We start from the raw sequence: 27309 nt of genomic DNA on the forward strand, positions 1-27309 counted from the left end.
ATGGTCTAAGTCAGATTTTCAAATGCGTTGTTCTCAAGGGTGAAGAATCTTTAGAAGATAATAATTTTTAACCTCTAAGTATGCTCAGTTGGAATTTAAGATTTTTTGTTTTAATTAAATGACAACAAATAATTAATTCATTTAGGCACACCATATATATAGCAAAAGTTATTGAAAGAGACAACCAGATTGCAGGGTTGTATATGGCAACTACTTTATTATTTTCAAATGCAAACTCTTTGCATTTAGTTTGCTATTTTACAATTTTACAAACTAGGTATAAAAGACCATAAATAAATGACATAAGTTATGTGTACCTAAAGTTCATGAAGGGAAGAAAAATACCTTGACAAATTAAAACAAAATAGAAAATCTATGTCTAACTCAAGAAATCACTCAAATTTTGGAACGTGTGAACTGAACAATGTTCTGTTAATTTCTTTTTCAGTATGAACTAAATTATAATATGCCTATACATTCTAATTTTAACCACAGTCCTTGCATATTCCAACATACTTAGAGTGATACAAAAAATAAACACACTCTTCAGTGTGTATCAATGCTTGATGTTGTTTGGAGAATGTTAAATAAGTGAAAATATTGCTTCTAGAACTTTCCTTTACGGGTCAGAATTTAAGTGTCTTCAGACAAATATTGAGGCTATACGGGTGTACGGATTAATACACATATCCTTCACAGATTGAATACAAGAGGTCTCAGAACGCACACACCAGCAGTGTAGCGAGCACAACCTTTCTTTAAAATAAGAACATTTTTTCAGCACACCAGAACATTTCACTCGTAAGATTGCTAAAAAATAACTTGGGGCCTGCATACGCAAGGTGAAGCTACTTGATTTGGTGCAGTGGGGTAGTTTCCCGCTGCTCTAGAGATCGGCACATGAGTTAGCATTGGAGCTCACTCAGCCAGGGCTTGCCCACAGGCTTAGACCCAGACCCTGAAGTTGGCCTCCTACCCTTACCTCTGGTAAAGATGAACTGCTCAGAGATTCAACCTCATTTCTTTATACATATTTTTCAGGCATCAATGCATAGGCACATCCCTTAAAAAATATATTAAGGTCCCCAAAAAGGGGTGAATTAACTTTGTCACTCTGGCATAGAATACAATGCCACACACCCTGTCAGAATGTAATAAATATTTATTGATGATTTTCTCTACTTATTCAACAATAAATGGTTCAGAATCTATTTTTTTCCTCATTTTTCCCTGATTTGATGTTATAGCTTATATAAATGGCCACAATTTCTGCAACCATAGCTTAGGATAAGCAAGGCAGCCACTCAGATTATGAAAAATGGCAGTAAGTTGGCTGGAGTTTGGTATACATATCATATCAATACTGAATCTTCACACTCCGGAGCTCTGATTCTAGAAGGCTGATGCTCTTGTGAGGGCAATAGGAGTTAGCTGCATATTAATTACTGTAGAACTTTCCTGGTAATTACGGAATCTGAAATTGCCTGAGGCCATTTCATCCCAACTACCTTAACCTCAAGAGTCACTGGCATGTATTTTTCTGTGATATTGGGAGACAAAGTATTAATCCAGGACACACCATCTCAAAGCTGACACACATATCTATGTTCATCTCCAAAAGTATATGAATTGCATATATTTGTTCGCATTCAACAAGTCCATTTATGCAGGAAAACAAAGGCTACTTGTACTCCATTTGGGGTTACCAGACACATTCCATCTCCTTCTCTCTCTCCATCAAGGAACTGATGACTCAGATGAGTTCAATCAGAATTTGTAATTTTGATGATGGGTTGTCACCTGAATGGATTTATATTTTAAATTACTTCACCATTAAGGTGAAAATGCCTCTGTCCAAAGCTGTAGAATTCTTATTAAGGTTAGTGTGACAGCTACAAAATACACACATAGATACAGGATGCTGAACATCTCTGGGTTGTCTTTCCAAGAGGACGGTCTCCAGGTCCACTGTATCATGTGGTTCTTCATCTTGAAACTGGTGGAAAACAAGAACTCTCCAGGTGTAGCATTCCACAACATTCACGGGTAGTCCTAAGCATGAGGCTACACACATACACAATCCCACACACAGACACGCACGCATACACACACACTCACACCTATGTACACACATCAAAAGAGATAGTCAGCTCATATTTAGTCTAAGAAAAAAATATATTTATATCACTGCAATGGCACACCCTGGATAAAATGTTACTTCCGCAATGCATATCACAGGCAGCTCATGGAACTGGCTTTGTTTTGTGTGGTTGCACCTGACCTGGTGTCCATAGTAAGACCTGTAGCATTTGGTCACTTGCTGCCACACCAATGCAGCAGTGACATACAGGAATGAAATATGGAAATACATATACATAAAACCGCAAAGAGTCCGGGGGCAAGGGCTCTGCAGAGCTGGTGCTGCGAGACAGTGCATTCCTCAGTGCAACTGGAGAACAGATGCTGAATCTTAAGTGTTTGCTGTTTCTTTCACAGGGAAAGGGGATCTGAAAGTCACACATTTATTCTTTTCAGGTATGGGTGTTGTTTCATCAGTGTCTTTGCCCCAGAACTGGCGTAATTGAAGCAGAAGGAACACATTTAGACGGAACTGAGGTCGGTGTGTTCTGTTTTCTTCCACGGGCTTTGTAATCAACAGGAAGGGCTGTGAGGCCAAGATAGCAGAATCTACCCCCTGTAGATAAAAGAGCAAGACTTTAGACAAAACGTCGACCCATATTGCGAGCCAACTGTCAACCACTATTGTAAGAAAGAATATATAGGTTCGTAGAAGTTGGTATCCTTCAGTAAAAGTAGTTCAGTGAGGAGATCACGAATTATACTTTCCTTTTCTGAAAAACAGCAATTATAAAAGCAAAAAAAAAAATGTTTACTAACAGCTTAATTACAACTCTGAGATAGGTACTATTCTTATCTCCATTATATGGATGAGGAAATTGAGCACAAGGAGGCTAAGTACCCTGCCCAGTGCCATATCCTCTGGAGTGGCAAGGCTGGGATTAGACCCCACAACGTTCTAATTGATATTTATGCTTTAACCGCCGTGTTGAACAGCCTGTCTATGAAATGAAAATCCTGACTTGTTTCAGTTCACAATCCACCCATAGTCAACAATAATGATTGAAAAATGCAAACTAAGGGCCGGGCGCGGTGGCTCACGTCTGTAATCGCAGCACTTTGGGAGGCCGAGGTGGGCGGATCACGAGGTCAGGAGATTGAGACCATCCTGGCTAACATGGTGAAACCCCGCTTCTACTAAAAATACAACAAATTAGCCGGGCGTGGTGGCAGGCGCCTGTACTCCCGGCTACTCGGGAGGCTGAGGCAGGAGAATGGCGTGAACCCGGGAGGCGGAGCTTGCAGTGAGCCGAGATGGCACCACTGCACTCCAGCCTGGGTGACAGAGCAAGACTCTGTCTCAAAAAAAAAGAAAAAAAAAAAAAAGAAAAATGCAAACTAGGAAGTGAAAAAAAGTGGTTGTTTCTCTTAACAAGAGAGTAACTCCTGATAAATAGAAGTACCTAACATAGCGAAAGAGCCATACTCTCTACATGTAAACAGGCAGGAGAGAGGGAATATGGGACACAGGCAGAGACTTGCTCTGTGAATGACAGAGGTCTTCTAAGCTCAAGCCTCCTTCCACATACCAAGAACTAATCAGCCGCAGGCTGGAATTCTAGACATCAGCCTGGAATCGAACAAGGCTGGCACACAGCAATGGAATCATCATGGCTCCTCATTGTCCATATATTCGTCAAATAATCAACTCAAACCAAAGGAAGTAAGTTCCCTTCTTTCATTTATAACAACCAATTATCCAGATTACTTACCAGACTATGCCTCCCACAACGGTGACCATGTTTAGCAGCTGGTGGCCTCAAGCAAAGGGCAGTAATTAAGGCCAAAATGCACTTTTATAGATTATTTTGCCTATTTTATCAAATCACTTGTTTGTTTTGCATATGTGTACATTTATCGTGTAGAGAATAAAATTTAATTTTTTGTAGTAAATGACCATATTTAAAATTGTAGAAAACACTTTAGTCTATTTAAAGAGAGAGAAATAGTTTTCTGGCCAGGTGTTGTAGCTCATACCTGCAGTTCCAGCACTTTGGGAGCCCAAGGAGGGAGGACTGCTTGAGCCCAAGAGTTTGAGACCAGCCTGGGCAAAAGCCCAGTCTTTAAAGCCCATCTTTAAAAAAAAGAAAAATTAGCCAGGCATGGTTGTGCACACCTGTGGTCCCAGCTACTCAGGAGGCTGAGGTGGGAGGATTGCTTTGGCTTGAAAGACACAGGCTGCAGCCACCATGACTGTGCCACTGCACTCCAGTGGTGACTGAGCGAGATCCTGCCTCAAAAAAAAAAAAAAAAGAAAGAAAGTTTGCTCATAAGTTATCCAGAAACAAATTTTATTTGAGCAATTTAAAATTATAAATGTGGGTTAGGGTATAACTACCCATATCTTCAAGAAGCCATTTGTTAGCCACTAAGGCTGTTCATGTCGACATAAATGTCAACATGAACATGAATGTTATGTTGACAATTACATAAAAATGACAGAAAAGTTATCAAATCTACTTTCTAACTATTTCCTCTCTGGAAATCGGTCAAATCCATTGAATGTAGTTTTTGAAACCTGAATGTGAAGGGATTTCATCAGGTGGGCAGGTATTTATGTGAAGTATGAGGAGAACATGAATATGATCTTAAAACGCTAGAGTGTATTCCATGTCCTGCAGACACACAAGGTTGGTGATGGTTCCTTTTGCACTAGAAATTCTTGGAGGAGAAAGAATGGTCTCATAAACACGTGTTGCCTTTCGGTCTGCCAATTCCTTCTCCACTTAACATCTGGATATCAATAGATATTACATAAATATATTTGTAATATTAAGTGGGCAATTTGGGGACTTGGTGTGTATGCAAAAATGATTGGACATTTGAATTGAGATGTAAGGGAATGTGAAGACTTGTATCTACTTAATGCCAGGATAAGAGTTGAGTGAAATAAGCCTTCTCCTCACCACTGAATTCAGGCAACTCCTTTATCATGGGAAATTTCTTAAACAGAGACCAGACAAAGCATGTGGTCTATGTAGGGTCATGAGTTAAGGAGAATTCATTGTGACTAAATAAACAAAGGCTTGTTCCTTTGAGTCAGCCATGACGACATCAAAATGTCTTTACCATCCAGCTCTTTTCATTGCAATAGAATTTTACTTGTGTGTATCACTGTCTTTCCCATTACAAAATAATAATTTTATAAATGTCAAGGATAAATAATGCATGTTTATCCTGCCAGCATAACTTGAAAAGGTCTACCACCATTGTATAAATATGTATTTACCTCCAAACTCTCATAAATCCATTTAAGTGAAGAAGCTTCACTGCGTGACCCCCCTACCACTGAACTTCATTTCACTCCACTCTGGCATGTCGTAATAAAACAATTGGGGTTACAAGTGAAAGACAGATGAATAATACTTGGACAATGTTGGAAGAAGAAGTGCACCTTTCTTCTGTGGAGCTCACCGCGTTTTACTTAAGAATATTTCATACACACTTGCAACAACACCATGCATTAGGAAAGGTGTTATTATTAAGGTATCATTATCTCTCTAATTTCCAGGTGGAGGAACTGAGTTATAAAGAAAAGTGGAGTGAATTTCCCAGTGTCAACATTTCAGTTGGCTTTAGAATCCATAGCTGTCCGGATGCCAGAGTCTGGCTCTGCGCCCTGGGAAACAATGCATCATTCCTATTGTTCTCACATTTCTCTTCTAAAACTTCATGGAGGTAGTGGAGAGAGTTAACACTTTTACTGTTGCTGGATATTATTTTAGGCACTTGGAAAGTCCTTTTTTGGCCTTTGCATTGGCCTTGACTCTCACATATGCATATGTTGAAATTTTTAAGATTCAGAAGGCGACCTTTGAATAAAATAAGATTTCATACTTCACCTCTCTTTTGATCCTTCCCTGATTACTTCATTTACAGAAATACCTGCTGAGCAGGAACAAAACAACACCAGCATAGTATGTAATGTTAATTTGTTAGGCTATTTCAGAATGGACATGTTCTCTTTTGAAATGCTCTGCTTTTAATATGTTCAGTGTTTAGAAAATATCTTGTCTTAAGTTGTTGACTTTAAGAAAAAAAAAACTTTTAATTATTCAATGTACACAAGGTAACATTCTGTTGTTAGTTAAAATACAATGCCAGCTGGGCGCAGTGGCTGACGCCTGTAATCGCAACACTTTGGGAGGCTGAGGCAGGTGGATTGTCTGAGATCAAGAGTTCGAGACCAGCCTGGTCAACGCGGTGAAACCCCGTCTCTACTAAAAATACAAAAATTAGCCAGGCCTGGGTGGTGGGTGCCTGTAATCCCAGCTACTCGGGAGGCTGAGGCAGAATTGCTTGAGCCCAGGAGGCCAAGGTTGCAGTGAGCCAAGATTGCACCACTGCACTCCAGCCTGGGCAACAGAGTGAGACTCTGTCTCAAATAGTAATAATAATAATAATAATATTTTTTTTTTTACCAAGCAAGCAAAAGAAACAAAAAAGTCCTACATTTGTCAGCTTTTAACATGAATATCCAGAACTCTTAGACTTCTGCAAAAATGGTGATAAAACAAAAATTGTTGGAGTAGTTTTAAAAACAAATTTCACATTCCTTCTGAAAAGAAAAGCTTTTACAACTTATGTTGCAAAAAAGGTTTTTACTAAACTGTCATGATTTGACAGCATCAAATTTAACATTCCTTGCTCTATAAGAAATAGCTTTCAGGATATAACCAAGGGGAAAGAAAGGTCGTTAAAATCAGCAACTCTTGTTTAAAAGTGATAAAAATGAAATAACTCAAAAAAAAAAGAAAGAAAGAAAAGTTAAAACGTGTCCAGTCCAAAGTTATGTCCTTTGTTTCTAGGAATGAACAAACTCAATGCTGGTATATAAAAATAGAAGCATTGAAAGCTAATAGGTTTATGGATGAGCAGTGAATTTTTCAGTAGTTCAACTTTCTGATCATGAGGAAGCCGAGGCGAGTTCCAAGTCTCACCACTGGCATCTTGGTAAATCCTCTTTGGCCCTGTTTGGGGACAGAGTTTCCTGGAGCAGGACAGAAAATGAGGCTAATGGAAAAGTCTCCCCAGTACATCTCCACTGAGGTAAACTCTCGAAAGGACGGGACCCATGACCTAACAAGGTTAGAGAGAAAGCCTCCTGTGCTTGCTGCCTGGTGCCCAGAAGATACTCAATAAATATGTGTACCATGAATGAATGGCACCAAAGGACAGGAGGAGCCCTTCGTGATGGAAAGCACACAGCCAACAGCCAGCGAGTGTCTAGGACCATCCCTCAGAGCCTGACCTCATCTGGTTCATATGTCACTTCTGCCTGGAAGAAAAGCAGGGAAACCACAGTGTTTGGTCTCCTCTTTCACTGTCAAAAAAGGACTGAAATCCTGAAAAACATCAACACAACCTGAGAGACGTGACAGAGTATTTTTCTGTTTTCAGTATTTCGAATGAGACCAAGTTTAAAACACAAAAGAAGTTTTCACTGGAGAAAAATTCATTCTTGGTTGTTGGACTTACCTTGCAGATCTGGGGTCGCTTCTTTAAAGGAGCGAAGTGTGAACGTTCTCTATTCCAGATTGTCACAGCCCACTATCCATAAGATAGTTAGGACAAGTTTGCAGAGTCCCAAAATAAGACTTTATATGGCACAGCCTCAGGCCCAAAGAAACAGAACTCATTTGTCCAGTTAGGGGTTATGGGGCTTGGGTTATGTATATATATATTTTAAATCCACTTTCCCTTTCTTTCCAGCCCTCCTGTGTCATAGGAATCCACCAGGTGGCTTGAGCACTGAAGAGGCAACACTAATGAGCCACGTCACTTTCTCCTAGGAATTTTTTTTCCCCATGGTATGAACCAAGCCCTAAAAGCCACAGCTGAGTCCTTAAAAAATGTTCCTAGGCATGGTCTTCATTCCAGTGAAAGAGAGATGACTGTAATTTATGCCACAAACAAAATACAATGGTTGTAATTCCAAATGGAGAGAGAATCAGGGATGTCTCAGAAGCTCAGTGTCCGGCAGCAAATACAGCATCAAAACTCAGAGGCAGTGTTCTATTTCTATAGGTACATGTATTTTACAGACTGGTGATGAACAGAAAAGTACTTCTGAGAAACGATTTGTTCCAGGTCTAATTCAAATGACCGGCAGTCATTTCTGTAAGCCCCACAGTTTCAGCAATCTGTACACCAAGCAACGCTGCAGATATTTTTTTTTTTTCATTTCTTTAATTTCAGAGGGCGAAGACGAAGTAAAAAAAGTGCAGTTCTTCAATTAAAGTGCATGGATGAGGTAAACTAATTTCAAGAGTTTTGAGTTTATTCAGTACTGGCTCAGACGGGAACCATCCTGCCGTGTATCTGCTGCATTTGGGTTCGCATTGCCTGGACACTGCTCAGAATCTTATTCTGGTGCGTGATGGCTGTGATACCAATTCTTGCCAGGTCCCTGTACATAGGGCGACAAAAGAGGGACAGAAAAAGTCACGGGGACTGACAATCTCTTTGCTTGGTCTTCATGCAGACACACATTTGAATCAGCCACAATTAATACAGCACAACAAGGCAGGTGTATTAAAATGTTTCATTAAGCAATTTAATGCAACAATGTAGATACTTTATAGAGGCTGTGTAAAATTATACTCAGTCAAAATGAGAGGCATTCCAGTTTTTTTTTTTTTTTAAATGAGTAGGATGATTATGCAGCTCAAAGCAAAAAAAAGAAAATACTATTAAATCTAGATTTACCCTTTCGTGTTACATCGTTGAGTACTTACTCCTGGTTCACGTGCACCACAGCCTCTAGTGTGGTATAACCAGCAGCTGTGAAGTTATCCTTATACCGGTCCATTTTAATGGCCTGGAGCCAATCGCCCACTGATACCACAGCAGAGAATTCAGGGGAGCTTGGATCCAACAAGGCAGTGTTAGGTCTAGAAAGAGAACAGGAAAATATAAGCAGAACGGAGATACCAGTGAGACAAGAAGACTCAGAAATCTGATTGCCTCAAATAGGCAAGGAGAACCGAAAAGCTAAGAGAAGGTTTTAAATGGAACAACTGTTGTTAAATGTAACCATGCAATATTTTGCTCTTAACTTCACCAAGTTGCTAAAGCATGTATCAATCATCCTATTTGTTCTTAATTCTATTTCCTGCGCTTGTTTTATGTGGCCCTCTGAGGGCATTCATGCTCATAGCAGGTCTTTTAACACCCTAGCCTGGGGTGAAGACTGGGACAGCCCTCATGGCCAAAACCTGTTCAATCTTTGCAGAAAGAGTCCAATCCCTGCCAGTACTGAATATTACAGACTTTCGTTCAGCAACTATGGAAACCCTAGTGAAGGATGAGTAAGGAAAACTGCGAGCTTGCTACCTGCCAGACTGGATGGAAGCAGAGAAAACAGCAAGAATTCAAGTCCAGCATGCTTCCAGCCCAGTCTGCAGGCAGGCTTGGGGCATTCAAACAAACTTGGGACAGCGGGGAGTTAATCCCCTCTTTAATCAACCCATGCCTGACCAGCACGAGTGCCAAGGCTGGCAGAAGAATGGCCACTTTGATCACTGTTTGGATTGTGGAATGTGCTTCTCGTATTCCCTTGCTGGGGTTCCTGAATAATGATTTCAACAAATTCAAAGCACTTCTTATTAGCTTATTTATTAGTTTACTCATTTCTTAGGCCAGGTATTTTCTATTAGGTCACTGTCACAAGCAATTACAGGCTGGAATTCTGCCTTTCCTAATGATATTGACATACAAAAAATCATTTACTAATAAAAACTATTAAGAGAATTATAGTTAGTTATCTTCATCACCCAATTGCTGAATAACCATAGAGTAGGTCTTCATGGGGGTATTTTATACTACCTTTACTATAATAACCTGTAGAAAAATACTGCTACTTGTTAAGTCATAGTTTTTGAACTTCTGTTTTTCCTAAAACTTACGGAATGTGTTTGATCTTAACATTTTGACCTGATTTTCAACGTGATACTATGTTTAAGTACAAACATTTAAATCACAATTATATCATTACTACTAAATTTTCAACCAAAAAACTCTTTCCTTGTAAAAACAAAATTTAGTCGATATAATGCTTTAATTTTCTACATAGCAGAATTAATCCAATTCGATTTTTAAATTTTTCATTTTTATCTAAATTGACTTGATTTGTATTTCTTTTTTATATAAATATTTTAACAAAGATTTGTTTTATCAGTCAGTTTTGTGTCCAAATAATACCTTGCCATTGTAACCTTTCTTTTGTGTCCATTATTTCAATGTAAGTTTGATTTTCTAAGTACAATTCTGTAAATGTTTACCGCAAAAATAATCAAGATGTAATTATTCTTTCAATTTTGAGTCAATAACAAATGTTACCACATAGAATCTTGGACATTTAATTGAGTGCGGATATATAGCAATAATATTTGTTATTAGACAAAAGCCAATAGTTTGCATTTACTTCTGACTTTAAGCCAAAAGCATTAATGAGGAAGATGCAGGTTCTGAGCACCAACAAGGTCAAAATGACCTTACAATGAAAATATCTTCACTCAATGTCAATTAACTTTAAGGGTTGTTCTTAAGCTTGTTCTGGAAGCCTTTGTGCTCTTGGTGGCACACCATGATATTAGCCTAATTTTGTGCTGAGTCACATATCATGTTATACTACATCTCATTATAGGTAAGCCATAATAAGCTTCAAAGCTATTTAAGTGTCATCAGCGAAAAGAATTTAGAACTGATAATAGCGTATCTAATACCTCAACTTGTTCTATACCTTGGGGCAAAGCAGATGCTATGTGGTAATAGTGGTTGAATGACTTATGGTAACAGAAGAAGTACCAAACACCAAAAAACTGGCCTTGAATGGACCCTCAGACAAAATACATGGGCTCTGGTGCTGAAGATCTAAAAGGTGGAAGAGAAGTCAGCTAGATCTGGAAAGGAGGCCTTATAGTCGTCTATCTCACTCTCTTGGAGAACAGAAGAACAAGAAATAGCCTCACAATAGTAGAAGACTTTTTTATTTTTTTTAGTTCACATAGTGACCAAGTGGCAGAGGTGAAATGTTAATTCAGCCCTTTTCAGTGTTATTTGAAAAGAGCTAGATAGACCATTGAGCATTTTGTGTAGTGGCTAATGACGGATTTGAAAACCTGGAGGAGAATATAGGGTATCGCTACTATCTATTCCACAGTTCTCTTTTTTTCCATGTAATGTGTTTTCCTTCTCTTCTAGAATCTTTAGTCTAAGTTTTCAGGAGGAAGAGGAGAACACCACAGGGCCTGCAAAGACTGGGAGGGCTTAAATATTGTGGGAGAAAATGTCCTTTTATTTTTAACACAGGATCATGATGAAACAGAAGCCTGTGAGAAGCTCAGACTTGGAGATGAGAAGCTCAGACTTGGTGTCTCACCTCTCGCAGGCCTGAGTCACCTGGTCTATTATGCCTGTATTCTAAAATAATTTAACTGATAAAGATGGTCTACACCCTTTCAGATGAGACTACTGATATGTAGGTATCTTGAATCTTATACCAGTAAAGTCCATTCTCCATGTAGAAAGTTCTCACTGAACTTGTAGGACTTATAGTATCTTTATGTTCTCTACAGACTGATATACTTCTTCATTTTGCTCATTCCAAGAAGATAACTACCTCTTTCAGGTGGTCCAATCATTTTGGTCTTCAAAGTCCTTCCCAAACGTTCATCTGCATGCTTTGTAACTCAATCATTTCCTATCTTGGCCCTGTTTCCTCCTACTCTGAAAGGCTCAGAAAAGGGAAACCGGAAGAACTGAAACCTAATGAATCTCTGTCTTACAATTAACACTTTATAAGTCAACTTAAAATTGCCGTGCTTAAAGACCTGTTTTCTAATCTTTATTTCTTACTATTCCAATGTTCCTGCCCCATTTCAAAATATAGCACCTACTGATCTGAGCGTCTTCTAAAAGTACATTTCACCCCTCTTCCTAAATTTCAGGCCTGGCATCCTAAAATAGGCATTCAGTTATTTCTTTGCTACTATTATTATTTTTTAAAGTTTTTTCCTTATAACTATTTGATGCCTGACAGGTATTAGTTATTCAAAATGCTGAATACAACTACCTTAAATACTCTACTAATTGAGAAAGAAGCCACCCAGGTTGCAGAGAGCCGTGAAGTGGCCTCTGATGAAAAGGCAGGAATTTAAGTGAGTCACCACTTGCCTGCTTCCTCTAATGTGTTCTTTCATGCATCACTATTAAGTAAGCATGGCTGACCTGGAGCTCTCCGTCCCTGTCCTCTTCAAGCTGTTGGGGTTGCGGATGAGTTTGTCCAACATGTTGACAATCTGCCCAAATTTAGGCCTGTCGCTCCTCTCCTTCTGCCAGCAGTCTAGCATCAGCTGGTGGAGTGCAATGGGGCAGTCCATTGGAGGGGGTAACCGATAGCCTTCCTCAATGGCTTTAATCACCTATGGAAGACAACAGGATGGTACGTTAATCTGCCAGGCAAGCTGCTGTTCAAGGTTCACCCTTCCGACTGGCATGTTTCTTGTGCATGAAGCTGCCAGCAAGCTGGAGCCTGGGAACAGCTCCAACTCCTTCACATGAGCCAAAGCTAGACCTCAGTATCGCTGGCAACCGGAGAGGGAAGCCAGCTGTTGCAATGAGGTGTACTCTAAAGGGAAGACGCATCAATGTTCTCAAGTGGCTAGAGCCCAGTCAGATCCACAATGTGGTGTCAGTTTTGGTGATGGCCCGCAGAGATCATGTGGCCCTGCTCCCTGCCTCCAGTCCCCTGCCCCGCTCCATTCTGCTATTAGCACACCTAAACACTCTTCACAAAAGAGACTCTGGCTTAGTGCTAAAGACCTCCCTTGGGAAGCAATTAATAGCTGTCTCCAAAATGGAATTTTCTTTGCCTCCTTTTAAGCCCCTGTCCTCTTACATAGACAGCCAGTGGGTCAACACCAGAGTCCAAGTCCAGATGCCCAGCCATTTTTTCTTTTGGATTACTCTACCCCTAGACACCAACTCTGAATTTCTTTCTTGGTCTCAGCTGGCTGTCAGTCGACCCTGTTAAAGGTGTTAGTCAGTAGATTTTTTTTAAAAAAGTAAAAAACCATTAAAAAAATTCCTTCTTTTGGGGCATTTACATTTTAAAGGAGACCCTCGCACATCTAAAGAAGGAAGTTATAATGGTAGATGATAATTGTCTTATTGGCCAAGACCATCCAGAGTGTCCAGAGTGGTCTCCTTGCCTAGTAAGTCATAAATAACTCATTCAACAGTCTCTTTGCTAATTCTAATTTTTCTAATCTGTCTTCACAGGCATTAAATTATTTTCTTACAGACTTTTCTCTAACATCCTCCCCCTGCTTTGGGGTATTAAATTCCAATAAAGTAATATGGTAGGACATGCCAAATTTATAGAGGAGAATTACTTCACAGTTTTTTGGCTACTCATTACCTTTGTTTATGGATATCCTCTGAGATTCTGGAGGTGCTTTTATTTGTTTGGGAGTCTAAAAGTTTTATTTGCTTTAAATCACTCCATTTATTTTTCTTTCTATCAACATGATAGCTGCCAGAGAAATAACCAGTAGTTGAGCCATCCCAATGACTTCACTGGACTCACCCTGTGGTGGGTCTATTGACTGCTCAGAAATTGGCCTTTGACAGAAAAGAGTCTGTTGAGTCCAGTGTCTATGGATTAGTATGACTGTGATCTTTTTAATAAGAGCACCGTTTCAGTTTAACAAATCATCTTGTGATTTATTAAGCCCTCTGATCCTTTTTCTCCTATGTATTTTGCCAATATCGTGGATCAGTATCACCTACTTTTCTTTGTAAAGCAGACTTCTCTATGCTGTCTTATTGAACCTTATTCTATTTGTTTCTAGCAATTGCACTATGTCAGTTTGATCACCTGGGGTTCTTTTATCTTCCCAGGTGCATGGTGTTGACTCTAGACTTGATGAGAACATTTTGCACTGAATTGAGGAGAATGAAAGTAACCCTGGGCTGATGCCAGCGGAACATAAATTGTTATAACCCCTCAGACTGATTAATGGTCTTTCATAAGCTCCCTATCTACTGCCAGCTTGGAAGATGGCTCATAGGTTAGCAAAGCATATTTTCTCAGTTTACTGCTAAATATTTTGGGGGGCAGAGGATTAAACCAAACAAAAAACTTGCTAAGTTTGACATATTTTCAACAGTTACTTTCACTCCATTTACCATATGCCAAATTAATTCTATGCATCAAAGTAATTCTCCAGATACATTTCCTATTGATTCCTGTTCTACATAGAATCCAACACAGAGACAAATAATAGATCAGTATTATTTGTGAGCAAGAAATGGCTTCAGATGCCTTTTCGTGGATAAAGCCAGAGAACTGAAAGTTCAAAACAACAGAATTGTTTATATATATATATATATATATATTTATAGCCAAAATTACAGATCTGAACATATTTAGTGTAGAAAACCTGACATCTTTAGATACTCTGCTCTTACGAACATTTGGCCATGATTTCAACGGAAGAAAAAGAAAGCTTAAGTATTGAATAATTGCAGTAACTACATTTACTATTTGCTCATTTAGGGTTTTTGTCTTTGTCCCTGTGAGAGTCTGTAACCTGAATCCAAATGTGGCTACAAGAAGCTACTAGAAGCTGTCTGCACAGTATAATCACATAAACAATAGATTACATGCTATTCACCTCCATAGTCTTTTTCCAGCCTGTAATTACTATCACTTAGGCTAGCTGCTTTCTTCCCATCTGCTAAGAATCTTCCCTTATAATTCACAGATTATACAATGTGAACACTACCATTCCCCTTAATCTGGTTGGTCAGCATAGAGAATTCTTTTTGCCCCACCAGACATGGAGTGCATTTCTCTATTGCACCGAACATTTTTTTTTTTTTTGAGACAGAGTCTCAATCTGTGGCCCAGGCTGAAGTACAGTGGTGCGATCTTGGCTCACTGCAACCTCCGCTTCCCAGGTTCAAGCGATTAGCCTACCTCAGCGTCCTGAGTAGCTGGGACTACAGGCGTGCGCCACCACGCCCAGCAAATCTTTGTATTTTTTTTTTTTTTTTGAGACGGAGTCTTACTCTTTCACCCAGGCTGGAGTGCAGTGGCGTGATCTCTGCTCACTGCAATCTCTGCCTGTTAGGTTCTAGCGATTCTCCTGCCTCAGCCTCCTGAGTAGCTGGGATTCCAAGCACGCACCACTATGCCTGGCTAATTTTTTGTATTTTTAGTAGAGACGGGGTTTCACCATATTGGTCAGGCTGGTCTCGAACTCCTGACCTTGTGATCCACCCGCCCCGGCCTCCCAAAGTGCTAGGATTACAGGTGTGAGCCACAGCGCCCGGCCTGCTTCGAACATTCTTTAATTGATAAGGCAACCTGCATCCTATTTCTTAAGTGCACGTGGCTCTGTCAAGGCTGTGCAACTGCCTGTTGTTGGAGGAAGACAAGGCAGATGGATAGGTAACATTCCACCACAGAGAGAATTTTTGAAAAGAAGTTTCCAAAATATAATTATAACTGATAAACTGAATACCTTGCGTTTGTAAACACTCTCTGATAATGGCCTACCACATACATAAAAAATTAGGACAGTTTGAAAAGTATAGGTGGCCATTTAATTTTAATATGATTCCCAATCTTATCAGAACTAATGTAAACTTTTCCAGAATTAGCTAAAACGTGTTCTATTCTAGGAAGACCCCTTGATCAACGCTTTCTTTTATTTTTTTTCTTTCTCACTGGAGATGTTTGTAATTAAATTCTATTACTCTGGAATCTTATTAGTGTCATTATTGAATCCTTTTCTGAAACTGCAGTCATTGTGGATACTCCCTTACGAAGTAGTCCAGATGGTACATTTAAAGGGATGTGCATAATTTACCAAGGGTCATTAAGTGAAGCTTTATTTCAGAGTCCTCAAGGGGTGAGCTCTAATTACAATGATGCCAGCTTTAAAATATTCACTAGTTTTCTTTCAACAAATCTTTCATGTCCGTTTTATCATATGTGAAATTTATTTTTTCATAATCTTTGTATTTTCTTAAAATTTAAAGTTTAATTTTGTTTTACTCTGGTTTGAAAGTTCACCAAGTAAAAATACTATCCCATATTTTTTATCTGTGAATCTATGTGTGTATGTATCTGTCTCCCATACTGTACCATGTAGGCCATTTAATTCTTGTCCTTGAAATCAATAGTTGTTGGTTATAATGTTGAACTAGCTTGCTAGATATATCTGTATTAAGAAATTTGAGTTTAATGTATCATTTCAAACCCCGTGCCCACTCCATCATACGGTAATGCAGAACTTCCTGAATCTCAATGTGAAAAAATATATTTCAGAACATAGAGACTTACATCTTGATTGGACATATCCCAATAGGGCCTCTCCCCGTACGACATCACTTCCCACATAACGATTCCATAGCTCCATACATCACTTGCTGATGTGAATTTACGATAGGCAATTGCTTCTGGCGCAGTCCACCGGATAGGAATCTTGCCACCCTGTGAACATTTGAGCCATAAGTTATTCCTTAAGTACATCACTGATGTGCCATTTTAGATTCTGAATGTAGTTCCTGCTAGCCAAGCAGGACAACAGCATTCTTGAGATAGCTCTCAAAACAATAAGACACTTGTTCATTTTAACGCAAGTCTTCCAGGTTAACACAGTTCTCTTATGTTTTCTTTACTCACAGGGAAGTGACTAAGTAATCTAATTATGTTTTTAAAGCCTACCTGTTATCTGAGCTCTGCTTAAGGCAATATTCTAGAAAAAAAGAAATCTCAGGTTTTACAAAATACATGTTATCCATGGGGTATCAGTGATATGTAGCTGACATTTGTTTGATTTTTTGTTGGATTCTCTCACCCAGGAGCACAAAGGAAGGCAATGCTTACACTGCTTCTAAAATCATGAATGAAGGAATTTAAATATGAACATTTCTATCCATCACACAAGTCTACCTCCCCTTATACAGCATGAGAAATATGTCCAGTAGCTAGGGGATGATATGATAAATAGGCCTTTAGAGAAAGCCAAATAATACCAGATACTAGAGCTATTAATCACTTTAATGGAGTAAGGGCAGGATATTAGTTGTAATTAAATTTAAAGAAAAAGACTTGTAAAATGGTAAAGCAAGTGAATATCACCCAGGAAAAGTTTCAAAACACACTTTTTTTTCCTGCCTCAAATGTCTTATTTGTTTATGCTTAGGTATAAGGTATTTTCAGTCAGGTTTTCAATGTCCTAGGGTTCCACCTGGGGAAATTAATTCAAGTCTAATTCAGACCCTTGAGGTATCCCCAGGGCTATCATTTAAAAGGTTTCTTTGCTTTATTAGGTAGGGCTACGAAACAGGACAATAAATTGTACTGGAAATTGCTTTGATACATTGCAGTAAACTCTGAAAACCCAGTGTATTGCATTCATCCTTGTTACACACAGAAGGACACTTGTACTGCCTTCCCCCCTGCTTAAATATTTGGCTAAGGTTTTATCTATGTAAATGTATCATTCTAGAAGCCTCCTTTAACTTTTCTTTCTCCAACTACTGGAAAAAAATAAAAGATCTTCAGCATTCACAAAGATGTATTCTTTTCTAAATGAATGGACTTGGAATTCAAAAGAGGACAAGCATAAGAATCAAAACTGGAGCCAAACAAATAGAATACTACAGCCCCCTGCCCCCTGACAAAAAAAGCTCAGCCAACCAACCAACAAAAAACCCCCAATGCTTGGGATTGCAGATGCAAAATTAGGCGTGTTAAAAGGGGAAAATGGCTGGTAACTGTCAGCTTCGTGTTGATTTTAACAGTGTCAGTGTTAATGGCCAATAACTGTTTTATGATTCTGTGTTTATTCCATTAGTATTTTATATTCAGATAGTCGAGCTAAGATAGCACAGCCATTAACTGTGTACTTAAAACTCTTAACTGTGTCCTAATGCCCGCTTATCTACCAGTGGTAAAATGAAGGCCGTTAGATACCAGAAAACCTTGCATGGCATAAATGTTTTATAAATCCTGTATATACATTCTGAGATTTGGTAGCCAACCAACTAGAAACATTGCTTTGTCTCATTTAGAATAAGGATTTTTTTTTAAAGAATAGAAAAAAGGCAAATACAAAACCTAAAACAACAACAAAAATAAAAAAAATGAAGGAAAAGGCAGGAAGACAGGCAGGCAAATACAAGTGCAAAAAAATAAATAAGCGAAGCTACCTCCTGATTTTCTCAGTAATTGATCATTTGTTGTGTAAACTGATCCTTAATGCTTGCTTCTCAGCTCATTTTTATTTAAGACACCGTCTTATTGTTCATTAGCACTTTCTTCCCCCTGCCCTCCCAAAAAAAAAAAACATAGAGGGAAAGATAATTCATTTTGCTTCTAGTTTGTGGCTGTTAATATGCATACATCGAGAGTCAGCTTCAAAATCCCTCTTTTATTGGAAACATGGTTTAAAAATGGATGCAGGAATATGAGGAGGCTTCAAGGGATGAGAAAACTTAAAAAATAAAAAAAATTACAAAGGGCTTCAATCTCAAAGGGAGAAGAGAGGAACAGTTTCACCAGAATGAAAGCCCAGATGTCACCAATCTTTCTTACCCTGGTGGTGTAAGCTGCTTCTGGATCATCCTCAAGCACTCGGGACATGCCAAAATCAGACACTTTGCAGACCAAGTTGCTGTTCACCAGGATGTTCCGTGCGGCCAGATCACGATGCACATAGCTCATATCAGATAAATACTTCATCCCAGACCCAATGCCACGAAGCATGCCCACCAGCTGAATGACTGTAAATCTGCCATCATTTTTCTGCATAGAAAAGGAGTGAGGAACAATCGCATTAGCATTAGCCCAGGTTAATTCTCACCAAGCATTTATTTCTTGAATCTTTTTGGATATCTGTATCCGGTATGCAATGAAACTCAACATTATTTCCAGGCCTTTCTGACCAAAGTCACTAATTCACTAGCAGACTGTACCCTAGGAGCTGGGTTTGCTTCCTGTGATAGATGGAAATTATCCAACTGTAATGAATCTATGGCTCCAACAGCTCCACATTACAGGAATAAATCAAAAACTACCCTCATTGAACATGGATTATTTAATAGCCTTAAAAATCACATCATTCTCCATTTCTCCTCTTCTTTCTTTGCCCCATTAAAAAAAAATCCACGAATACCACCGAACACAATGAATACAAGGACTCTGTTTGTTAGGAGTTTTCTAAATACCAACATTCTTGAGTTTAATATAAAGTAGTCACATACCCTGAGGAATGCATCCAAGGAGCCATTCTCCATGTACTCTGTTATGATCATTACTGGTTTACCTAGAGTTTTCAGAAAGAAAAACACAAACCTTTGATAAGCACTGCAGTTAATGAGATAAAAATGGGCTGTGCACAATTTTACTGCCAAGACACCTGTCTTGTGTGATCTAATTTAATTAAAACAAGCCAAGCTTATGCCTCAGCTGTGGGGAGCTAGGAATGAAATATTAAAAGGACGAGTAGGTTTAAATTCCATCTGGATAGTTAACCCTTTGGGTGGCTTGTTGACAAGGTCTTTAACTAAAGTGGCCTCTGGTATCCAGGGAGCACATGAATAGATAATTGCTCTCTCAAGCAAAAGGGGAAAATGATAAATGGGGAGGCCTGTTTCAATGCAAAAATAATCTTGATAATTAATTTATTTTGTCCTTAGAAGAGCCACTTGTAAGAAGCTAAGGAGGTCAACAGGCAGATAAACTTCTTTTTTTTATTTAGAGAAATCCATGTTTCAGGGAGCAGTAGCTATGTTGAATCCTTCCTTACCCAGACACGTCTTAAAACCAAGCATGCAGCCGGGTTCGGTGGCTCATGCCTGTAATCCCAGCACTTTGGGAGGCCAAGGCAGGCAGATCGCCTGAGGTCAGGAGTTCGAGACCAGCCTGGCCAACATGGTGAAACCCCCTTTCTACTAAAAATACAAAAAAAAAAAAAAAAAAATTAGCTGAGCGTGGTGGCAGGTGCCTGTAATCCCAGCTACTCAGGAGGCTGAGGCAGGAGAATCACTTGAACCCGGGAGGCGGAGGTTGTAGTGAGCCGAGATTGCGTCATTACACTCCAGCCTGGCCGACGATAGGGAGACTCCGTCTCAAAAAAACAAACAAACAAACAAGCAAGCGACTTCTCTCCACTGTCTTGCTCAGCTCAGGGGCTCTGTCCTTTCTCTTCACTTTCCCTAGCTAGGAATAAACTTGCTTTGGTCTGATTCCTTAAACTGCCTACCTCAAAAAACAAACAAACAAAAAGCCCAGAACAGTCACAGGAAAGGTTCAGTAAATTATTTCATCTGAGACAGGAATTTAAATTCAATACTAGAACATCCTTATTTTCCCCATTCCCCGCCCCGCTTTTTTTTCTGCAAAGAAATAAAAATGATTTTAAGCTCTGAGCGGAATGAGGTGGAAACAAGATTTTCACTAAAGTCCTCTTTCTGAGGACTTTAGGACATAAGAACCATTCTTTACTTTCTTGATCACAGGCAATGGGCTCAAGGTCTGAAATTCTTTCTTTCTAAAGGGTATTGTTGGGGAGTGGAGGGTGGGAATCATGAGGTGTTTTTTTGTTTTGTTTTGTTTTGTTTTTTCTAAGAGAAGGATAAAACGGGTCCCTAAAATATTCCTTTGGAAGAAAATAAAATGTCAGTTTGATACACCAAAAATACTCACACTGGCAGGGCATGGTGTCTCACACCTGTAATTCCAGCACTTTGGGAGGCCGAGGCAGGTGGGTCACTTGAGGCAAGGGGTTTGAGACCAGCCTAGCCAACATGGTGAAACCCTGTGTCTACTAAAAATACAAAAATTTGCCGGGTGCAGTACACACTTGTAGTCCCAGCTTCTCAGGAGGCTGAGACAGGAGAATCACTTGAGCCCAGGAGGCAGAGGTTGCAGTGAGCCAAGATCGTGCCATTGCACTGAAGCCTGGGTGACAGAGCGAGACTCTGTCTAAAAAAATAAATAAATAAAAATAAAAATCACACTTTTTATTGCTGCATTTACTGATTATTTAGACTTCAGTCTAGAAAAATGGGCTGAAATATTACACCGCTGAAAAGTACCCATAATTATTCTAAAGAAATACATTTTCCACCCAGTGATTCCATCAGCTTATAATTTCTGGCATATAGGGGATGGGGAAATTTTTCACTTTAGGGGCAAAAGTGTTGAAGAGTGGGTTTTTAATTCCATGAAGTCCAATATATCAATCTGTGATATTTCTTGATTGCTTGAGTTTTTGGTGTTGTGTCTAAGAAATCACTCAGAGGCAAATGCTTTTGCATTAGAAAATAGTACCATGGACATTTGATTTTCAAATGAGGAAAGAAGGCTGGTAGAAAAAGTGGGAATCTTGGTGCAAACCAAAGGTGCATAAAACCACTTTTAAGTCTTTTCTCTTTGCTGGCAGGGGTGTGCCTGCACATCCTCTATCAATATAAATAGGAAATGCTTAGTTCTCAGATTCATTTATCCTCTATATGTGTGACCAGGGTTTTCTACTTAACAAAAAAAAAAATTGCTGGGTGCAGTGGTGTGCACCTGTAGTCCCAGCTACTCGGGAGGCTGAGAGAGGAGAATCACTTGAGCCCAGGAGGCAGAGGTTACAGTGAGCCAAGATCGTGCCACTGCACTCAAGCCTGGGTGAATTTTTTTTTTTTTTTTAAGAGACAGGGTCTGGCTCTGTGGCCTAAGCTAGAGTGCAGTGACATGATCATAGCTCACTGCAGCCTTGAACTCCTGGGCTCAAGGGATCCTCCTGCCTCAGCCTCTTGAATAGCTGGGATTCCAGGTGCTAGCCACCGAGCCCAGCTTGTGACCATAGTCTTCTGACAGAACAAATGTGCCTAAATGAGTTTTAATCAACCTGCCTCAATCAAAAGATACTTTGTCAACTAACGAGAAAGGGCAGCCTCTCTTGGCTGTGCATTAACACCTCCTTGCATTTCACCAGATCTCTCTGGAGCTGTGGAGACGACAGGAGAGGATCCAAAAGTGAGGGTCATGCGGAGAATTTATGGTCCTCCTGCCAATTTAAAAAGTTACTCATGTAACTGCTGGTAATGAATTCACACGCTTCCACTCTACCCTTTCACCCTCACACCTCCCTAGTCGGACTCTTGGTACCGTCTTCACAATTTTTCTGCATTCCTTTTTCTGTTTATTAAAAGTATCCATTTGTCAGATCCTTTATGAGCTCTACAAGGGAAATAAAGATGAATGTCTCCATAAGCAGAAGGGCTTATAAAATAGGCCTGGGCTGGGCTCTTGGATAGAGGAGTCTCCTTCCCTGCACCAGGCAGGGATGCAGTGGGGAGGAAAGGGGTGGGGGAAGGGAATAGCTTCTCCAATAGAAATTTTAAATCATTTTATTTCAGTGACAACTGCATTATGCAAATGTATCCAATCGTTTATAACAGTTACAGCTGTAATAGCTACGCGTTTTAGAGGCGCGGTGGGACTTTAATACAAAGATCCCCTGTTTCTTCTCTCTTCCGCAGAGGTGCTAGGAAAATCACTGTCTGCAACAGGAAAAACACCCTAAGCTGAACAGAGCCTCCTTTTTAGAAAACGGACCTGCAAAAGTATTTAAAGGGAATGTTATCTTTTAATTAAAGTAGTGAAGGGCTCTGGGCGGCCCTGAAGGCCACAGGCAACAGAAAAATATCCTGTCTGTAAAACTAATCTCAAAAAGCAAATAGAGCTATTCTATGCTAATTATAGCCTTCACCTTAGGCAGAAAATTATATATCCTTCGCACCAAGGTTCTTTTTTTTTTTTTTTTTTGAAAGATTCTGAAGATGGGGAAAGATGTACCTACTTCTTAAGACGTAATAGCACCACTGAACACATACAAGGTATTTACTGAAAAAATTGGCTATTGTGCTAACCACTCTAAATATTCTATTTCATCCCCAAAATAACCTTATAAGGCAACTGCTCTTTTTACCTCCATTTCACAGATGAGAAAACTGAAACAGAAAGATTGAACAAGGAGTCCAAGGTCATAAGCTTTAGTAGCAGCAGAGCTGGTACGTGGTCGTTTGTCCCCAGGCCAATGGTTCTCAAAGTGTGATTCCCATACTAGCAGCATTGGCTTCACCTGTGGTGAGCTCTCTAGCACTCCAAACTTACGGGCCACACACCACCTGCTGAATCAAACCTCTGAGGAGGAGGCCCAAGCAACTGTCCTAACAAGCTTTCCAGAAGATTCTTATGTTTGAGGACCCCTGAACTGTATAGTGTATACTTTCTCTCCCATTTTAGTAACCACCTCATTTCTTCTTCCTAAGGATTTTGTACTTTGTGTCCTACTAGCCACCTGCTCCAGGCCTAATGTCTCATTTTTTCTTTCTTTTTTTCTTAAGTAGAGACAGGTTTCTATTAAAAAATAGAGTCCAGGTGCCTCTGTCACCTGGACTGGGGGGCAGTGGTACTATCATAGCTCACTAGGAATGATATGGACAGGACGCAGGGAAATACTGGGTAGAAGAGGGTGGTTCCCTGCAAAGGCCCCACCTTCAACCCTGGAAACCATGGGCGTTCACTTAGGAATAGTCAAACTCCAGGGGAAGATTATCTTCCTATTCCTTCCCCTTTCCAGCTCCCCATCCCACTGAAAGCCACCTCCATCACCCAATAAAACCTACACATTCACCATCCTTCAAGTCCATGTGACCTGATTCTTCCTGGACGCCGGACAGGAACCCAGGTACCAAGAGGGGAGGGTGAAAAAGGCTGTCACCCTGACTCTCCACTGAGCTGGTTAACACTTAGCCATCCGCAGATGACAACTGCTAAAAGGGCATTATTTGTAACATACACCTTCTGGGGCTCCAGAGGTCACTGGCAACCACTTGCCCAGGCTCCTGCAGGTGCTAAACTGTGTGCTCCCCCTCCTACAAGAAGTTTGAGCTCGGTGGCCAAGCAAAACAAGTCACACCCCATTGCAAGTCCCACGAGGGGTCCAGGAAACTTACCCAACTGCAGCCTCGAACTCCTGGGCTCAAGTGATCCTCCTGCCTCAGCCTCCTAAGTAGCTAGGACTACAGGTATGAGTGATTATACCCAGCATCAGCTTTTCTCTTTAACCTACCCTCCTCCAACTGCTTCACCCCACTGAGGTGGCTATATTGCCATTATTCTGCACACGCTGACTGAAGATGCTTTCCACAGACACCTTGAATCAAAGAAGAAATGCCTTGGCCTTCCAGGAGACATAGCCCCAGGCTTACAAGATCCTTGACTTGTAGTAACTGTAGTGTGTATGAGGGCTTTTGGAACACAGCCACCTTAAACAGGGACTGCCTCAGCTGTACTGACTATGTGGCACTTTGTAAGTTGGTCTTAGCCAGCCTTACAGATTTATTCAGGGTTTGCTTCACAAAATGCATCTGTTGAGCTGTGTCGCATTTTAACTGAAGCGTGGTTCACAGGCTCAGTGAATGCTAATGGACTAAAAAAGGAAAGTTCAACCAGGTGTTACTGTAAATAGGTGCTGAACTGCAATAGCCATAAATCAGGCAGAGCAGACAAGCAAATCCCCCAATATATTAAAGATCCCCAAGCTTCACTCTCTGCATCTGGAACCAAAGATTCCAGCACAAGGTATGGCCAGGTTTTGTTGTGCTTTATAGGAAAAGTACTTAAATTTTATTTTACTTACCATCTGCTTGAGCCTACCCTATAACAATCAGTTTGGCCTAGCAAATATCTGAAGGATGGCATGGCATACCAAAAATCTGCAATGTTAATTTCTCCAAAATCTCACACAAGCTGCCTTGGAGATAGGGTATCAGCCAAAACCAAAGACCCATTTAGAGCTGACTACAAGATTAATGACTTGTCCTGCACTGATTTCCTCCTATTAGCAATCAGTGGGTCTGTGCCATCTGTCATTTCCCTAGAAAGAAAATGTGTGCTTAATTTCCCAGTAACTTCTAACTTGGCTTTGTAAAGGGGGTGACCCACGTACATTTAGTGACCACGCCTTCCAAGTGAATGATGTTCGGATGGTCAAACTGTCCCATGATGCTGGCCTCACTCAGGAAGTCTCTCCTCTGTTTGTCTGTATAACCAGCTTTCAGAGTCTTGATAGCCACACAGATCTCTCTCTTGCCAGGCACTTTGAGACGCCCACTGCATACCTCACCAAATTCACCTTTGGGAGAGAAAAAGAATCTACAATGGACCAGAAACACATTCAAGATGAAAGAATAATAGCTAACATTCCTTGAGTGCTTGTTACATACCAGGCCGTGTGCTAGTGCTTTGCATAGATTGTTTCACAAAATCCTCCATGCAACTCTGAAGTAGATGCTACTATTAGCCCCATTTTATTAGAGAAAACTAAGGCTTAATGCAAAAAACCTACACAAAATCTTAGTAAGAAACAGAGTAAATATTTTGAATGCAATCAATCTGATTTCAGATCCATTAAGTTTCTCTCTCAGAATAAAATCAAAATTTGTACTAGAGTTCTTTATAACACATGGTATTTTCTTTATAACACATGATATTTTATACTCAAAAAAAGGAAATTTCATGCATATACACACATATAATATACTCACAAAAACGTTTACATAATCCACACACATATTTAACATCCACCAAGAAAACAGACTCATTAGCAGACAGACAGACACTTACCAACTCCTATAACTTTTTCAATCTTAATGCAGGATGCATCAATTTCTTTGGCAAACTCTCGAACTGCTTGGTTGGGATCTTCGTACGTAAAGGGGTCCACATATGTTCTTACACCTAAGTGATAAACATGATAAGTTGGCTGAATACTTCTAAGGAACCACTAATAAACATAAGTAGTCTGGGTCTAAAATTACCAAACATAGGAAAAGTCAAGTTAGCTGTATAGTCTTGACATATGAAAATGGTTAAATTCTTGCTCTGGTTTTCATTAGTGGGTAAACAAAATATTGTTAGCTACTTAAGAGGCTGCAGCTTTACTGACTTCCTGGAATGTCTTCACACTTCAAGGACAAGATTTTTAAAACAACCCATCCCATGGAGGAAATTTGGATTGTGTTAGCTAAATACTATTGTCCCAAGCAGTTGCTCATAGCTCCCTTGCCTTTGCATGAAGTCCTACCCACTACTTCCAGTTATCCTCCCTTAGGGAAGAAAATAGAAGCATTTTAATTTCAAACAGCTCTTTCCACATGCTGTCACATTTTGCCCAATATCTGGATGAATTAAATATGTGACCGACAATTAACAAAATTAGATTAAACCTAAGTTAAAATAGACAATAAGGTTAATATCAGCTAGTTGATTTGAGAATACAGACTCTGTAGTGGACCTCCACTTCTTTTCTGGTTTGGAAAGAAGGTGTCATAAGCTAAGATATTCAAGTTTGCCAGAAAGTTTCAGCTGGAGATAACCATTGTAGCCTAACTGTGAATGGTCTGGACATCAGGAAGTACGATTCAGCCATATCTCATACTACTCATAAACTAAATTTAGATGTGTTTGCAGGCAGCCCAGTGACAGATATCTGGGCCAAGAGGCAGAAGTCATTGTAAAAAGCTTTGTCCTGGCATTTGTACCTCTCCCTCCTGGAGCTGTTGGGGTGCTGGGGCACAGAGGGTATGAAGGACACCAGTTGGCCCAGTCCCTTTGACTTTCCAAGCCTGTAGGTCTTCTCCTCAACCCAGCACCATTGGTTAGGAATAAGCTCCTTAAACTGGCAATTTCTTGCTACTTCTTTTTAATAGATCAGCTTTTTAAAAAACATATATCCCATGTAAAAATTTAAAAAACATGATTTTAGGAGGAAACGAGGTGAATAAATGGGAAGTTGTTAGACACTCCATATTCCTTATCACTTTATATGCTATAGCCAAGAAAATCTTCAAGATGAGTCTTGTTACTCCCAGTCCCTCTCTTTCTTCTTTCTTTCTTTTTTTTTTTTTTTTTTTTTTTCTGGAGACAGAGTCTGGCTGTGTCACTCAGGCTGGAGTGCAGTGGTAGGATCTTGGCTCACTGCAACCTCCGCCTCCTGCATTCAAGCAATTCTCGTGCCTCAGCCTCCTGAGTATCTGGGATTATAGGCGTGCATTATCATGCCTGGCTAATTTAGTTATTTTTTGTAG

General features: G+C 39.9%; 1 protein-coding gene across 2 annotated transcripts in view; it reads right to left on the reverse strand.

Annotated features, from left to right (window-relative positions):
- Positions 1-1234: 1234 nt before the first annotated feature.
- Positions 1235-27309, reverse strand: part of EPHA4 (EPH receptor A4) — a 153271-nt gene continuing 127196 nt past the window's right edge. Inside the window, exons 10-18 of one of the 2 annotated variants that reach the window (XM_054478415.2) lie at positions 25847-25960; positions 25170-25355; positions 19423-19484; positions 18755-18964; positions 16496-16645; positions 12370-12563; positions 8877-9032; positions 7618-8548; positions 1235-2695 (exon numbers count right to left, since the gene is read on the reverse strand). In XM_054478415.2, the coding sequence (XP_054334390.1) occupies positions 8434-8548; positions 8877-9032; positions 12370-12563; positions 16496-16645; positions 18755-18964; positions 19423-19484; positions 25170-25355; positions 25847-25960 (1187 nt within the window). In that variant the 3' untranslated portion in view covers positions 1235-2695; positions 7618-8433. Of the gene's footprint in view, positions 2696-7617; positions 8549-8847; positions 9033-12369; positions 12564-16495; positions 16646-18754; positions 18965-19422; positions 19485-25169; positions 25356-25846; positions 25961-27309 lie in introns of those variants that run through there. The other variant, XM_063647998.1, reaches the window with a different exon arrangement.

This window comes from Pongo pygmaeus, chromosome 11, assembly GCF_028885625.2.
Source record: "Pongo pygmaeus isolate AG05252 chromosome 11, NHGRI_mPonPyg2-v2.0_pri, whole genome shotgun sequence".
Taxonomy (NCBI): Eukaryota; Metazoa; Chordata; class Mammalia; order Primates; family Hominidae; genus Pongo; species Pongo pygmaeus.